Raw genomic sequence first — 14,511 nt, 5'->3', positions numbered from 1 at the left:
CGCGCAAGAGAACTACGCATAGACCTATCTCATGATGCCACTGTTGGGGAACGTAGCAGAAAACAAAAAATTTCCTACTCGTTTCACCAAGATCCATCTAGGAGTTCATCTAGCAACGAGTGATTAGATGCATCTACATACCTTTGTAGATCGCGAGCGGAAGCGTTCGAAGAACGGGGTTGATGTAGTCGAACACGACGTGATTCAAATCACCAGAGATCCTAGCACCGAACGGACGGTACCTCCGCGTTCAACACACGTACGGAGCGGATGACGTCTCCTCCTTTCTTGATCCAGCAAGGGGGGAGGAGAGGTTGATGAAGATCCAGCAGCACGACGGCGTGGTGGTGGATGCAGGGCGTCACAGTAGCAGGGCTTCGCCTATACTACGAGAGAGAGACGTAACGAGGAGAGAGGGAGGCGCCAAGGCTGAGGTATGAAGTCCTCCCTCTCCTCAACTATATATAGGAGGGCCAAGGGGGGGGGGGGGTTGCGCCAGCCTAGGAGATCCAATCTCCTAGGTGCGGCAGCCAAGGGGAGGTTTCCCTCCCCCCCAAGGCACCTAGAGGTGCCTTCCACCATTGGGACTCTTCCCTTAAGTGGAACCCTAGGCGCATGGGCTTTTGGGGCTGGTGCCCTTGGCCCATCTAGGCCAAGGCGCACCCCTTACAGCCCATGTGGCCCCCCGGGACAGGTGGCCCCACCCGGTGGGCCCCCGGGACCCCTCCGGTGGTCCCGGTACAATACCGATAACCCCGAAACTTGTCCCGATGGCTGAAACAGCACTTCCTATATATAATTCTTTACCTTCGGATCATTCCGGAACTCCTTGTGACGTCCGGGATCTCATCCGGGACTCCGAACAACATTCGGGTTACTGCATACACATATCTTCACAACCCTAGCGTCACCGAACCTTAAGTGTGTAGACCCTACGGGTTCGGGAGACATGCAGACATGACCGGGACGACTCTCCGGTCAATAACCAACAGTGGGATCTGGATACCCATGTTGGCTCCCACATGCTCCACGATGATCTCATCGAATGAACCACGATGTCGAGGATTTAATCAACCCCGCATACAATTCCCTTTGTCAATCGGTATGTCACTTGCCCGAGACTCGATCGTCGGTATCCCAATACCTTGTTCAGTCTCGTTACCGGCAAGTCACTTTACTCGTACCGTAATGCATGATCCCGTGATCAACCACTTGGTCACCTTGAGCTCATAATGATGATGCATTACCGAGTGGGCCCAGTGATACCTCTCCGTTATATGGAGTGACAAATCCCAGTCTCGATCCGTGTCAACCCAACAGACACTTTCGGAAATACCTGTAGTGCACCTTTATAGTCACTCAGTTACGTTGTGACGTTTGATACACCCAAAGCACTCTTACGGTATCCGGGAGTTACACGATCTCATGGTCAAAGGAAAAGATACTTGACATTGGAAAAGCTCTAGCAAACGAACTACACGATCTTGTGCTATGCTTAGGATTAGGTCTTGTCCATCACATCATTCTCCTAATGATGTGATCCCGTTATCAATGACATCCAATGTCCATAGCCAGGAAACCATGACTATCTGTTGATCAACGAGCTAGTCAACTAGAGGCTTACTTGGGACATATTATGGTCTATGTATTCACACGTGTATTACGATTTCCGGATAATACAGTTATAGCATGAATAAAGACAATTATCATGAAAAAATAAATATAATAATAATACTTTTATTATTGCCTCTAGGGCGCACCCCTTACAGCCCATGTGGCCCCCCGGGACAGGTGGCCCCACCCGGTGGGCCCCCGGGACCCCTCCGGTGGTCCCGGTACAATACCGATAACCCCGAAACTTGTCCCGATGGCCGAAACAGCACTTCCTATATATAATTCTTTACCTTCGGATCATTCCGGAACTCCTTGTGACGTCCGGGATCTCATCCGGGACTCCGAACAACATTCGGGTTACTGCATACACATATCTTCACAACCCTAGCGTCACCGAACCTTAAGTGTGTAGACCCTACGGGTTCGGGAGACATGCAGACATGACCGGGACGACTCTCCGGTCAATAACCAACAGCGGGATCTGGATACCCATGTTGGCTCCCACATGCTCCACGATGATCTCATCGAATGAACCACGATGTCGAGGATTTAATCAACCCCGCATACAATTCCCTTTGTCAATCGGTATGTCACTTGTCCGAGACTCGATCGTCGGTATCCCAATACCTTGTTCAGTCTCGTTACCGGCAAGTCACTTTACTCGTACCGTAATGCATGATCCCGTGATCAACCACTTGGTCACCTTGAGCTCATAATGATGATGCATTACCGAGTGGGCCCAGTGATACCTCTCCGTTATATGGAGTGACAAATCCCAGTCTCGATCCGTGTCAACCCAACAGACACTTTCGGAAATACCTGTAGTGCACCTTTATAGTCACCCAGTTACGTTGTGACGTTTGATACACCCAAAGCACTCTTACGGTATCCGGGAGTTACACGATCTCATGGTCAAAGGAAAAGATACTTGACATTGGAAAAGCTCTAGCAAACGAACTACACGATCTTGTGTTATGCTTAGGATTAGGTCTTGTCCATCACATCATTCTCCTAATGATGTGATCCCGTTATCAATGACATCCAATGTCCATAGCCAGGAAACCATGACTATCTGTTGATCAACGAGCTAGTCAACTAGAGGCTTACTCGGGACATATTATGGTCTATGTATTCACACGTGTATTACGATTTCCGGATAATACAGTTATAGCATGAATAAAGACAATTATCATGAAAAAATAAATATAATAATAATACTTTTATTATTGCCTCTAGGGCATATTTCCAACAAAATCATCATCACCACTCACATCTACCTTGTCATGGCGGCGCGGTGAAGGTGTTGACATAGAGCTCGCCGAGATGCCGCCCACCGCCGACGTCGCCAAGCCACTGCCATGGAGGTGGATGCCACGAAGATAGCCATCATCACACACCCTTCGCTCGCTACATCGAGCTCGTGCCCTGAAGGACGAAGCTGCGGAGCACAGCATACTATGCTGCCCTATGTCTTGGTTGAGGATGACGAGGCCTAACTTTGATGCCGGTGCAGTGTGCTCGGCCCGATTTGCTTTTTTTTTCTTCTTCTGTTTATAGAGAAACGTCAACAAAAAGTGCATGACCGAGGGATCGAACCCAGTACCTCGCCGCTGCGAGCGCTACGTTCTAGCCACCCGGCCGTGATCGCTTCTGTTAAATCCGTTTTTAGCCCACTTATTTATTATCTACGTAAGTTCAGTTTTTTATTTTTCTTTTCACCCCATCCTTTTTCAAATTCTGTGAACCTTTTTCGAAATCAATAAATTCCTTTGCAATTTCGTTGAACTTTTTTTTGAAATCCGATGAACTTTTTTTTAATCCGATGAACTTCTTTTAGATCCAAGGAACTTTTTTTCGAAATCCGATGAACTTTTTTTCAAATCCAATGAACTTTTTTCAGATTCGGCGAACTATTTTCAAAGTTGATGAACTATTTTAGAAATCAATGAACCTTTTTTCAAATTTTATGAATTTTTTCTAAAACGATGAACTTTTTTCAGATTCGATGAACTTTTTCCCAAAATCTATGATTTTTTTTCCAAAACAATGAACTTTTTTTCAAAATTGATGAACTTTTTTTCAAAACGATGAACTTTTTCCATTTAAATTCGTCACCCTTTTTTTAACTGGTGAACTTTTTGTGCGCGATAGTTATTTAGAAATGCACGCTGCTTTCGATTATTAGCACTCCAGTGATACAGTGGTAGCTAGTCTCTTGCATTACCGTCGTGGCGTGAGATCGATCCCTGTCGACCCCTGCTTTTTCTGTATGTTTTTGCGCTACAGTATTTCGGTGTGGGCCGGCCCAGTAGGACCTCCCCGCCTGTGGTGTACCCGGAGAAGAGCTGAACATCGTGAGACGGAGTACACTATGTACAGGTGCACGTATAAGGCCCAGCACCAGTGCACGCATGAAGACTGATCGCCGGCTGGCAATCACTGGAGACGGCCACGTATGACGACAGATGCCTAGCCTTGTCGCTAAGTTTCTAGTCTACCTCTTGCCGGTGAAATCATCTTTGTGTTGCTGTGCACCACGAAGTGGCCATTGCGCGCGCATGGGCCATGCACGTAGTCATTTGATGGCAGGATGGCATGTTTGTCAACCTTTCGTCGACCGGAAAAGCCATCGGAGCCCTCACGCGAGATGACTCGTGACCAAGCTCTCCTACGTTCTGCAACATCATCACCATCGTCTACATCGAGCGCTTAGAGAAGACGAAGACATTTAGTTCGGTGTCGTCATCCGAGCAGGAAGAAGCTTATGTCGACCACGTGGCGGTCTGTGGCCTCCTTAGAAGATGGTGCCACCGCCCTGCTCGCCGGTGGATGAAGAGAAATATGTCTATTTGGTCCGAAGACAAGATGCGACGGCGAGGCGATGCAACTTCAACGACAACACTGCTCCTCTACGAACTCGTGAGACGACGCCTTGACGACACCGACTGCCGTGGACTCGGCGTCTGGCCGGGACGAGGTGTCGACCACTCAGGCATGCTGGCGCGAGCAACGCGACGGTCATACACCGACGGCGGTCTCCATCGACAATTACTCCCGTAGGGTGTAGACCCTTGTACACCCCGAGAAGCTACTGGTCGTCGAGAAGTCCGAGCCGAGCGTGATCCATGCTACCCCAACAACAACAACTCCTCCAACGTCGCGAAGACCGACGAGGCACGACGGCGAGGGCGAGCGTGGCCATCGCAAAGGCTACGCTACACGCGGCGCGTGTACCGAGAGGACACGGGCTCTGGCGCCGCCCACACACACATCACCATCATCATGCATGGAGAACACGAAGCGAAGATGACGAAGACGACCACACAGCTCAATCGGAGGTATCTCGCGGAGCAACCCGCGGGAGTAATTAACCGGGAGCCTTCCGAGGCCTCGGGAACCAGGAGATCATACAATCGCCATAGTCAGCCCGGCCGCGCTAGTAGGCCATGGAGCGCACATTTTTATTATGGGATCTTGTAATTTTATTTCTCCAACGAGATTAATGAAATACATGCTTCCCGTACCTTATTTTCTTTGTGTACTACAATGCACTGGCACGCCCGCATACTCATTGTTTTTCCCAGCGTATGAGAGAAACACACTCCCTTCTTCCCTTCTCCCCGGAGTCCCTAAATATTTTTCTCGTGTCAAACAAGTAGTGACCTTATGCTTCCAACTCCGATGAGGTTGTATCGGTGTTGTCATTAAGGGTAACTCAAACCAACTCCCCACAGAGCAAATCCCAATTTCCTAGCACTCAGTTAATTGAGGTTGCACTTAAACTTGATGTTGACTCACTTGTCTTGCAAAATCTTGGTAACACTAATTGTAGGCTCAGAGGCTAGGACAAAGAGGTGAGGGTATTTCTCACGAAGGGGCGTTGTACTAAGCCATTTGGTGAACTAGAAAAAAGTGTCCCATCCGTTGCCTACCGCAAATTTAGTATCTAAACTAATTTAAGATCGTCACCCACAACCCCGTGGGATTCTAAGAAAGCTTCAAACACCATTTCATGAGAAGTAATATATTCATCTTCTTGCAAGTGAACAGCCCAAGTCCATCCAACCATATGGTATTTCCTTTTCATGGCATCCCATCCTCAAAAGAATCTGGCTCTGACTTGTTAAATTGTTGTTGCGTTCCATCCAAATAGAAAACATCTATAATTATGTTACCACATGTATACGTCTACAAGAATTTCGTCGAACAACCCTTGATAAAGGGTGAAAAACCATCCATCAAAAAGAGTTTTCATGTCCTCAGTTTGGCTAAAAATGTTCCCAAAATGGTTTCTAAATGTCCGTGCGAAACAAACTCTTGGCTACTCTAAACTAGATGTTCAAAAGTCGAGATTTTTGACCAGGAGAACCGGAGAACGAACACCCTTTGCATGCATCTATCACATGGATCCGTTCATGAGACCACGCACGGCGACCAAGCCCAAGACGAGCAGGTGGCCCACCTCCGGCCCCACCGTCAGCGTCAGCACGTCGTCTCCGAGCACCACACCCGCCGCCGTCTGCTTCCGCGCCACCTCGGCCACGACCATGCCATCGACGTCGCGGATTCTGTACTCCGGCTTGCGTGAGCATCCGTCCATCGTGTAGCACGTCCCCGCGCCGTCGTGCATCGCGACTGCGGCCCCGCCCTTCTCGGCCCGGCGCACGCTGAACCAAGGAGTCGCCTCGTCCCCCTCGCCTCCGTCGTGGGCACACCGGCAGACCTCCCACCTCCTGAACATGCCGAAGCCTTTGCGCCTGATCCTGATGAGGGCGTTGCCGGCGCGGTCCATGAAGAGGACCTCGCGGCCGCCCCTGAAGCCGTAGTTGTCGACGCGGAAGGCGACGGCGCCGTCTGGGCCGTACACCGCGCAGCCGTTGCCGTTGAACACCAGCGACTTCATCCAGAGCGTGTACGCCTGTCTGCCCTGCTGGTGATCATCGGAGGAAGAGATGGAGCAGGGAGAGGATGGAAGGGGCTGGATCTTGGCCATCGACGAGAGATGGAAGAAGAAGATAGCTCTGCTCTGCTGCTGCTGTTGCGATGATTGGGATGGTGGCTGCAGTGGTTGGTTTCATCTATTTATAGATGCTTGAACTACTTTGCTAATGGCAGTGTGTGCGTCATGCGTAAGGATATAATAGTGCCGCACACCAAAGTTGTTTATGCTCCATCTAGTAGTACTAATGTACTGCTCCTAGTCAGCATCCGATTAGCATCACGTTTTGCTAGTGCTTCTACGGTAGCAGTTCCAATTTGTTTTGCACAACATCGATCCAACGCATGCGGTTGAAACCTGGAACAAATTAAACCGTGATATAATGCAATGCAGAACATATGTGTACACTTGCATTTTAAAATGATGATCGTTCTATTTGGAACACTTGTCCGAAAATAGATTGTTTTGACAATGTACGCTCAAGGAAGGATAAGTACCTGCGCCAAATTAAACAGCCAGGCCAGTTTTAGTTCTACTCCTAGTTTTCTCTCGTCTTCCAGTCCATGGACTGTTCTGGACCGTGGGCGATAAAGCTTCAGTCGTCCTCCCCCCCTCTCTGATGTCGGGCTGCCGGTGACCCTCAACTTAGTTTATAACATCGCTTATCGACACATGGCATAACTGAATAAAAATAAGTCACTTTTTTTTGTCACAATGTAGTATTCCTGGATTTGTGTAATCAGGTCCCAGCTCTTTGGACAATTGGTTGTTCAGTAGCGATGACAGAAAATGGATATGCACGCTTCTGATCTGAGCATAATTCTTTAGCTTCCAGCTAACAAGGACAAGGGCAACGCAGTGCTATTAATTAAACAAAGCAGATGCCATCCACAAATTGGGAACCATGCGCAGATCAGCGACGACTCTGTCAATAATAGAGCGTTTTGAAGATCACTAATTTGTAACGTCAATTATTCTGCGGAGCACGTATAAACCCTCCATACATGTTACAGTACCATATTTTGTACTGGAATGGGAGCGGAATCAGCCAGCAGAGACAATGAAACTCGTTGACCAGATCATTGGCCTTTTTTATGAACAGGAGATGACCGACACCTTTTTTTTTGCGGGGTAGGTAGCTTACCAAGCTGACCGCTTGGTGGAGATGACCGACACCTGGAAGCGTGGACGTGATCGAACAGTGGTGCCCCTAGTTTCGTTGGGCATTTACCTCGACGAGAAAGAGAATTTCTTTACGCGTTCATGCTCCGATCGTATGTTCGTGTGGAGCAGGCTGAACATTTGTTTTTTTTGATTGAGAAACATACACACCGCGTGCGAGAGTGTACATATGGTATACTATGCGATGTACACATCACATCGTGGATCGGCCCTCTAGAAAGTTAGAGGAAAATTAAAGGATCGAGCAAGCACAGTTCGGATCTGATCCCTGATTAGCCCCACTTATTAAACAATTTAGGCTCCAAACATCAACGAATCCCTTTTTTGCGGGGACCCCAACTAATCCTTGCTTAAAGAGTGTACGGACTCCCTTAACATGCTCTAGTCCTTTCCTACGTCTTTATTTGACCAAAATGTTTTGGTAGATTCTACTTTTGTTAATAGGGATGTCAACTGTCTGTGCTTGATTTTCGTATATGGTTGGACCCCCCCCCCCCCCCCCCCCACACACACACACACTAGTTTCATTGTTTTGTATTCATTGTGCCAACAAACCATAAATATATGTTGTCAATCATTTTACCGAATAAAAGCATTTTATTACTATTTTGATAATAATAATATTCATGATTTGAACCACGTACACAAAATAAAAACTGGGGTCGAAAAAGAATATTGAAAATTGAACAGCGCGGCCAAATTTGTTACTACTTTTGCACATGGCACACATGCTTTATTTTTTAAAAAGAAATGAGAAATGAGATTAAACTCTCGAGCTATGTATCGATAAATGCACACTACCCTAGGCGCACGTGTTTGAATTAGGATATGAAATATAATTAGGATCGGTGACTATGTGTATGTATAGTTTCATGTTTCTCAAATACATATTTTTTGGACAGAACCTTTCGGTAGCATATGTCTATATGTACTCTCTTTTTTTCTGAGTTAGTATTCTAATTCCGTCATTCGGATGTCACTCACAATCTTGTTTTCATCTTGTAACTTTCATACAAACCAATTGGGCTCGGAGCTATCTGCTTTGACTCATTTTCGCCCTCTGGAAGATGTGTTAATATATCTGGATGGTAATACTAGTTAGAGAAAATATTTAAGGGACCATCAACGTAAAGATTGTGAATCATTGGACTTTTGGGTAACGTTAGTTACTTACAAGTATACACTTGTTTTAATGTGCGAGGAACAAAAATAATACAAATTCTATTGTTGTGTTATTTCCTGGGAAAATAATAAATAAATATACTGTTGATGTCGCCACTAATAATGATTCGATCAGGACATCTAGATTCTTGCAAGTGCAAAAAATAATAATTCTTAATCAGACGGCTATCTAGAATTAAGAAAATAGTTATTTCTTAGTCAAGTGGCTCAATTCTCAAGTGAACCATAGGCAAGCGCATCATCGTGGAAATTTATAATACACTGACCAAGTTATGATATAGCTAAGCAAACACCCACCCCTTTGTTCTTAGTTGGAAAATAAAAGATACTCTACTCTCATATTTAGAAAACAAAATAATGAGCTATATTTCTCATTTATAATAGAATTATGGAAACACGTCTAGCCAGCTGCTAGAACGTGCTTGTGAATTATAATACGGGTTAGATATGTGTGTCAACGATGAGTTCTTTAGGGATACATTTGGCGTGCATACAATGTTCACAAGTGTTAATTCCAATAAACTATACATATATGTTTAAGTACATGGCTAACCTGCAGGGATCAGAATCAGATACTCTACAAGCTCCGTCCGTCGCTTTGTTTGTCTTTTGCAAAGTGATGATGCTACACAAGTACATTGATTGTACTCTGTACACGTGTATCTTGCCGATCGAGCATCTTTAAGTATATGGAATATGGTGCTCTTTCATTTGCACGTTCTTGTTGAGGTGAGAATCTGTTCAAACGTGAGCAGTGCTGCGTTCGATGCGCTACACTTGAGACTTCTCAAAGATAGGAAAGTGTGTCGAATAAACGATGTGTGTGACTGCTGACTTGCTCCGCGTCTTGTTCCATAGATCAGCTCCTCGCCAGTTCACTATATTCTTTTTACCAACCTGAGTCCAAAACAATAATAGATTAAACAATTCCTCCTTCTTACATGTGAGTTAGGAGTATATATAGAAGCTTGACGCCCTTTTTTCTAGAGAATATAAACAGCTTTACACAGTACATACTACTGTTATCTGGATGGATTGGCGACGACATCGGTTTTAGATATGTGGAGTGAGAGCACTTCACATTATCAATTTCGTAGGTGTGAGTGATGACTCCGGGTGGATTGATGTATATTCTTGTCAGACATTTATGAAATAATTAATAAAGATGGTTGCGTGTATCAATTGATGCAGAGCCCGGGGGTTTAACCTCCTTAAAAAACAGTATGTACTGCTGTATCAAAATTGAAGTTCTAATCATTTTCATGATTTTACCACAAAAAAAACATTTTCATGCTTGCGGGACAAATAACATTCTTATTGACAAAATTGATTCAAGAGCCAACACGCCACCCTTATGGTTAAGCATAATTACAAGCAAATCATTTCTACTGAGTGCTAGCTGAAGGACCACAGTGTTTAAATCTGCTAGCTTGTTTCAAACGAATTTTGTGTTTTAATTGAGCGTGTTTCATCCTAAAATGTCAACCCAAATTTTTCTGCACGAAATTCGTACTTCGCAGGCAAGCAACTGAAGTGTCCGAAGCACAATGATTTTTGATGATAAACGTGCGCTCTCCGTGGATGTCACTACTGTCGTAGACTTGTGCTAGCACTATTCTGATCCAATCGCTGAGGTGTCATTTTTTGTTTATTATTTCCATATCTTGGAGAGAAAGCGCATCGATTCGGTCAGCAAGCTCACCTCCTCAAGATTCCCTCTCTCTGTCTCGTGTAAAATAGTGTATCACATACGTACGAACGGTTTTTGTATGCTATCTCCAAATGATTAACAAATGATCTTCAGAAGTCTCCAGTAAAATAAAATAAAATAAAATAAAATAGTGTGGCATACGTACGAACGGTTTTTTGTATACTATCTCCAAATGATTTACTCTCTGATTAACAAATAAAAATGATCTTCGGAAGTCTCCCGTCCAAATGATATAGTTTATGCTCCATTATTAGCAGAGTTGCTAATCTGCAAAAGGCTCCCGATTTCGTCGCATGCCCTTGCTTTGTTTTAACACTGCATCTCCGGCCATCTTTTTTCGTTGTTCTTCTGAGTTGGGCTAATCGAGCAATAAATATATTCAGCACCATGCATGCGTGGCATCCATATCCATTTTAATTAGGACATCATCACAAACTGCCGTTAGCATGCAGGAAATGAACTCATGCGCACCAATCTAGTTAGATCAGGGCAAACTATGAATGAAGCTTATTTTTCTGTTACTATGTCAATTGCCATGTGTGGATAACTGTTGTTGTGAAGCAATTAGTTCATGATGTGGGTCGCGGTCCTAGCTGCGTGGAGTGACATCAGAGAAAACGAAAGGGAACGAACACAAGAACGGCGATTAGATCGATCGTTAGCTAAACCTTGCTAGCTTTTTGAACTAGCAGCTTAATTAGGTGCAATGCAACAAGGAGTACCTATCATCGACTCGTTATGCATACGTACGATTGCCGGACCCGCTTTATAGATTAGATGCTCACCAAATAGAAAAATCCATGGGACACTCCATCATCGACGTCGAGGTCCAAGTAATCGCACATGCTACACATTGCGACTTGGATATTGGATCCATGTTCGAGCTTCATGTGTTAGGAAAGCTAGACGGTTCATGTGTTGCGTTGCAGAGCCAGAGCGTTTAGGGCCAAGTTGCATGTATCGACCACACTGGTCTTTCCTCTTCACATCCATTTGCAAATTGAATGTTGGTGCTTGGAGCGAGTGAATTTTGTGTGTTTCTCGGTTCTAGCGCAAGTTTGAACTAAATACCAGTGACTCACAAAATTTACACTTAGTCCTGCTTGGATTGCTTGTAGTTTACACCCAATCCAAGCAGACCCTAATCCTACAGTTCTTTTTACCTCCAAACTATGATTATGGTAAGTAGCAGCAGTAGCAATTTTTTTATTCTCACTTTAGTATGGGACGGAGGGAGCAACGGCAGAGCTATGTGTATCCCCCAGCCTTGATGTAAGCACTGAAGAAAAATATATTTTGGGATCTTAAATACCAGAGAGTGTAGTAATTAGTCCCCCAAGCATTCGCTTTTCTCTTTAGCCCCCGCCCTGACATCTTCGTCTAGCTCCGCCGGTGGGGGGGAGTATAATTTTTGTGCAGTGCATGTGAAGAAGCCACACTTTGAAGTGGTGTGCCACATGTATGTGCACCTAGCTAATGATGTCTGTTGTGCAATGCAATGGAGAGAAATGTTAGGCAGTATTTCTGAAAGTTTCGTTAACCTCTATCGCTATGCCGTATTGCCATGTCATCTAAAAAGTTTTAGCCCAAACAAACAACACACTATATAAACGTGGCGGCAACTGCATGCTGAGTTGCTGACTAGTGCGGTGCTAGATGGAGCATAAACAACTTTGGTGTAGCACTATTCTATCCTAACCAGTGACGCCTACAGCGCCATAAACTAATGACCCTCCGATAGTTAACAGAGTATAAGCACCTATAAATAGGCCAAACCAGCCACTGATGCCCACCATCCCAATCATCTTAGCTCATCTCATCTCAACGTTAAAGTAGACCAATCTCTCTCGTCCATGGCCAAGATCCAGCCCCTCGCTGCCGCGGCCTCACCGTCGTCCTCCGATGATCAACGGAGCCAGCAGGCGTACACGGTGTGGATGAAGTCGCTGGTCTTCAACGGCAACGGCTGCACGGTGTACGGCCCCGACGGCGCCGTCGCCTTCCGCGTCGACAACTACGGCTGCAGGGGCGGCCGCGAGGTCTTCTTCATGGACCGCGCCGGCAACGCCCTCATCAGGATCAGGCGCAAGGGCTTCGGCATGTTCAGGAGGTGGGAGGTCTGCCGGTGCGCCCACAACGGCGGCCAGGAGGAGGAGGCCACGCCGTGGTTCAGCGTGCGGCGGGCCGAGAAGGGCGGAGCTGCCGTAGCGATGCACGGCGGCGCGGGGACGTGCTACACGATCGACGGGTGCTCTGCCCACAAGTCGGAGTACAGAGTACGCGGCGTGGATGGCGCGGTGGTGGCAGAGGTCGCACGGAAGCAGACGCCGGCGGGGGTGGTGCTGGGGGGCGACGTGCTGACGCTGACGGTGGCGCCGGAGGTGGATCACCTGCTCTTCCTGGGTTTGGTCGTCGTGCGTGGCCTCATCGACCGCTCCTTGTGATGCCTGGATGCCTGAAATGGCGACCCTCTTCTTCTCTAGCCTGTAGGCGGTTCATGTGACAGCTTTTTTTCAGACAAACAATTTAGGAAGTTTTTGACCGAACTGAAGACACTGTGACTCTTTTTGGTGCATGTTTTTACCCTTTCTCAAAGGGTTTTCAATACCAAAATCTTAACACAATGAATTTATACAAGGTTGTTCACTGATTGTATAATATTTGTATGTGTTTCTTTGTAATTTATACTGCAGGGATATTTTATTTTTATTTTGAAAATGGGGTTGACCTGGCCTCTGCATCATTGTGATGGTATCTTCGTATATACTTCATAATTTATGTCAGAAAAAGATCCAAAAAGATTTTATAAAAAAAAGGTCAACAATTCAAGCAGTGACAAACATAGCCAAACTGACAGAATTAGATAAAGTGGCCGTAGGAAGTTTAATTTAGACGTAATGAAATTAGTCATATAAAAAAGCATTGGACTTATTTACTTTTGAAATTCTACTGGATAATATTTTCCGAGTGCGCCCTCTCACTGATCCAGAAGTTCATTGTTTCTTCTAAGCCAAAAGTGCATGCTTGCATAAGCAAACGATACTATAAGGAAGTTCAATACTCCATGTGGAAAAAAAAAACTTGATGGTCCCATACAAAATACTCAAGCTGTTTCTAGAGTAGTACTACAAATTAGTCCAACCTTTGGCGCGCACACAGTCATTGGTAGGCACAAGCAGCATCTATCCCAATAAATATTGCTTGTGGGGAGAAAGTTCAGTACGACACACATCGCAACTTCTACGCCAAGAAGAAAATGAACATGTCGACATAAGCCAACTAAAACAACATTCGTAGGATTGTACCAACCTATTAAACTTGTATTCTAAAAAACAACCTATGAAACCTCTCAATTTATAAAAGAAACCAAGGTACTATAGTTTTTTTTTGGAAAAGGAGGTTAAACCCCGGCCTCTGCATCAATCGATGCATGCAGTCATCTTTATTAATTATTCCACAAAGGTCTAACAAGAACATACATCAATCCATCCGAAACCACCACTCACACTTACAAAATCGATAATGTGGAGTGCTCTCACTTCCCATATCTAAAACCGGTGTCGTCGCCAATCCATCCACATAATGTATCGGGACCAACAGCCGGTGCAGCCTACCTAAAGCGCATACCACATGCACACGTTTTAGAAGTCGCCATCATCATCGGACCACTGACCCATCTTCAGGAGAGATCCGCATCATCCCTACCAGGCCGGACATCCATCGACGCCACCACGGCACCCAACGGCGCCACCGTCCTACGCTCATCCGCCCAGACGCGAAGAATCAGGAAGATCTGTCGTGCGTAGCATCTGCCAACCAGGCATGACTCGGCGTAGCACCTGTCGGCTAGGCATGACTCGACAGCTCCACCGAAGCTCCATGC

The 14,511-nt window shown here is 45.8% G+C and overlaps 2 protein-coding genes across 2 annotated transcripts; one reads left to right on the top strand and one right to left on the bottom strand.

Moving 5' to 3' along the window:
• Window positions 1-5,956: 5,956 nt before the first annotated feature.
• On the bottom strand, window positions 5,957-6,651 carry LOC125549080 (protein LURP-one-related 11-like). Its single transcript, XM_048712569.2, has one exon. It carries the CDS (start codon window positions 6,605-6,607, stop codon window positions 6,014-6,016), a length of 594 nt encoding a protein of 197 aa, XP_048568526.2. The 5' UTR covers window positions 6,608-6,651; the 3' UTR covers window positions 5,957-6,013.
• Window positions 6,652-12,435: 5,784 nt separating this feature from the next.
• LOC125528302 (protein LURP-one-related 11-like) lies at window positions 12,436-13,107 on the top strand. The gene has a single exon (XM_048692795.2). The coding sequence runs from the start codon at window positions 12,482-12,484 to the stop codon at window positions 13,070-13,072; it is 591 nt and encodes a 196-aa protein (XP_048548752.2). The 5' UTR covers window positions 12,436-12,481; the 3' UTR covers window positions 13,073-13,107.
• The last annotated feature ends 1,404 nt before the right edge of the window (window positions 13,108-14,511 follow it).

The sequence above is a fragment of the Triticum urartu genome, chromosome 3A (assembly GCF_056163025.1).
Source record: "Triticum urartu cultivar PI428250 chromosome 3A, HENAU_Tu73, whole genome shotgun sequence".
NCBI lineage: Eukaryota > Viridiplantae > Streptophyta > Magnoliopsida > Poales > Poaceae > Triticum > Triticum urartu.
The sequence above is the reverse complement of the archived record's forward strand: the minus strand, read 5'-3'. Positions and strand labels throughout refer to the sequence as shown.

Bases quoted from the DNA above. Each gene is read 5' to 3' on its own strand.
- LOC125549080 (XM_048712569.2), bottom strand. From the start codon at position 6,607: ATGGCCAAGATCCAGCCCCTTCCATCCTCTCCCTGCTCCATCTCTTCC.
- LOC125528302 (XM_048692795.2), top strand. From the start codon at position 12,482: ATGGCCAAGATCCAGCCCCTCGCTGCCGCGGCCTCACCGTCGTCCTCC.